The sequence below is a fragment of the Gavialis gangeticus genome, unplaced genomic scaffold (genome assembly GCF_001723915.1).
Source record: "Gavialis gangeticus isolate Ggan-Ray unplaced genomic scaffold, GavGan_comp1, whole genome shotgun sequence".
Lineage (NCBI taxonomy): Eukaryota > Metazoa > Chordata > Crocodylia > Gavialidae > Gavialis > Gavialis gangeticus.
The window spans coordinates 47,289,067-47,291,648 of NW_017729030.1; the positions used below are offsets into that span (position 1 = coordinate 47,289,067).

The following is a 2,582-nucleotide window of genomic DNA, read 5'->3' on the forward strand; positions in this document are numbered from 1 at the left end:
TGAGCCAAATGGATTGCCTGAGGCTTGTACATGTTTTGGGGGGGGGGGGTGTTCCTATTCCCTTGCATCCAATCGATGTGCCTCAGTCTTAGTGGTATGAAACCAAATAACTGATTGGCATTGCTGCAGAAGGCAGATTTAACTTCCACGGTACTCCCTACTTAGATTGTTTTTTTGCTCTCTGTCTTGCATTTCTTAACCAAAAAACCAAGAAGTTACCAAACTGACCTATCCCTGCTCCCTACCAGACAATGTTATTGCCTTACTGTGACTTTATTGATCTCCTGTGTTGTATGAGTCTTCAGCTGTTATTCATTCAGATAGATAGTCATATACATATGTGCTTTGCATTACTTCCTGAGTTTTACTATCTTTGGATTAACTTGTTCAAGGACCAGGTCAGTTTGCACAGAACTGAAACCTTTACAACGACAAGTAGTAACAACAAACATTACTCTTACCAGTTAATCAGCAATGAATGTCTTTGTAAAATGGAATGGGTTATTTTCTTTCAGCAGTTTGGTTCAGTTCACAAAGATCTGTATAAACGTGACCGAGGAGAGCTGATTGGGACTTGAGATTTAATAAACTGACAGGAGACACACTTTCCCCTACTTGGCAGTGCCAACATCTGACAACTTGGTGAAGTTTTAGATCCAGGAACTATAATTATTTGTGATAAATAAACCAGGCCTTTTGTCTGTAACTGCTCTTTTTAAACCCTTTTAAAAAGGGCATTTGGAAGTGAAATTTTAATGTAAAAATAAAAGCATATAATGCAAAGTGAAGTTAAAATACATTCTCGTTGGCATATTTAAGTAATAGAGGGTTTAATATTAACGTTGTGCTAGCAATAAATGTGCAGTTACCAGAATATCCAATTAATTTACTGTTTTAAGTAGAGTAATGCTTTACTAAAGTAATACTGGGTACTTACCTAGTACTTTGGTCCAAAGGAATTCTCAATAGTCATGCAAAAGTGCGTACTGTATCACTGAAATGTTGTCATTGCTAGGATGGAACACTGATGACCATCATACAATAGTAGTGAGGATACGTTTGTTCAAGAACACTTGGAAACCTCGCTCTTTTTTGCATTAGAAAAATTGAATATGCATTTGGAGTTGGCAGAATCTTTTTTTTTATTTTAGGTAGTGTCTGAAAGGCATAAAGAGTAAGCTGCATGAAACTTGGCACACAGCCACTGGCATAGATAAATGGATGAGTTGGTCTTACTGAGTTTGGCACCTGTGGTTTCATGGCATCTTGCTAATGAAGTACTTAAGTTTACACTTGAACCCCCACACCAAATAATTATTTCATTCCTTTTCTAATGACCCCATTAATCCAACAGGTAATGCGCATCTCTGCCAAAACTGGAGAAGGCATCTCAGACATGTGGGATAAGATGACAGAATTTCGTGACCTCATGCTTATGAGCGGTGAGTTGCTTACCAAACGACGGAAACAGCAGAAAGTGTGGATGTGGAATCTAATCCAAGAGAACATGTTGGACCATTTCCGGAGTCACTTGGCAGTCAAAGATAAGATTCCAGTTTTAGAAGAAAAGGTTCTGCGTGGTGTCCTGTCTCCAGGGCTGGCAGCAGATGTACTGCTGAAAGCATTCAAAGACAAACTGTAAGATCCTGTGTTTTACTGTGGCATTAGTTGTATTTGAACAGAGTATTTTAACATTAAATACAGCTTTCTCAAGTGTGGCTTCATTTTTGTTTTTTAATTTCAGGTACTTGGCATACTCAGCCAGCATGAGTATTTAGTATAGCTGGCTCTGTAAATGTAAATAAATTCTCTGATTCAGGCAGAAACAATGCACAGTAGGATTCTGTGTGTGGAAAGCATAACTAATGTATATGAAGACAAAAGAGGCTATTACTTAGACAGATGTACCTTTCTAAATCTCCCTTGTGTACAGCATAGTGAAGAATGTTAGTTTTCGCAAATTTTAATGGAGATTTGTGTAAAACAGACAAACAGCACCACAAAGTTAATTTAAACTTATCTGTATTTCAGATGGAGTTCAGCATTTGCCCAACAAAAGCCTCATCCCTATTTCTGATGTATGCTCATACAGTACATAATATGCTCTTGTATTCATCTCTGTATTTGCACTTAGAGCAAGAGACACCTATTTTATACTGCTGCTAAATTGTGTAGTGTGAACTGGGCAGTGTGCTTTTATATGCAATTTAGCAAAAGCCTTAGTTGTTTCTTTTTTTTTAAGTCAATGGTATAGCACTAAACATGTCAAATGTTGCTGTATGACAAAAGTAATTATTTATAATGACTTATAACTTATTTTTGGAGTGCTGTATATTTGTTCATTTAGAGGCCACTTAGGAGTCCACTGACATCTACTACTTTCATCTGTGGCAAAGGAGTAGCTGTTAGTGTGGGCTCCTGCCAATTGCCTTACCTTGAATGACAGCAGTGGTGGTTCATGCTACAAAAGCACCTGACCAGAACCTTACTTTCCATAAATTCTATGCAGTTATGAATAGACTGTGGCTTTGAATCAACATGGTATGGGAAGTGTATTTATTCATTCAGTACAAGGAGGAGCT

At 37.6% G+C, this 2,582-nt stretch overlaps 1 protein-coding gene across 2 annotated transcripts in view; it reads left to right on the forward strand.

The window, feature by feature from the left end:
- The window catches only part of MMAA (methylmalonic aciduria (cobalamin deficiency) cblA type), a 7,965-nt gene extending 6,252 nt beyond the window's left edge, over positions 1-1,713 (forward strand). For both annotated transcript variants that reach the window (XM_019522159.1, XM_019522160.1), the window contains exon 6: positions 1,355-1,713. In XM_019522159.1, the coding sequence (XP_019377704.1) occupies positions 1,355-1,642 (288 nt within the window). In that variant the 3' untranslated portion in view covers positions 1,643-1,713. The remainder of the gene's footprint in view (positions 1-1,354) is intronic.
- The last annotated feature ends 869 nt before the right edge of the window (positions 1,714-2,582 follow it).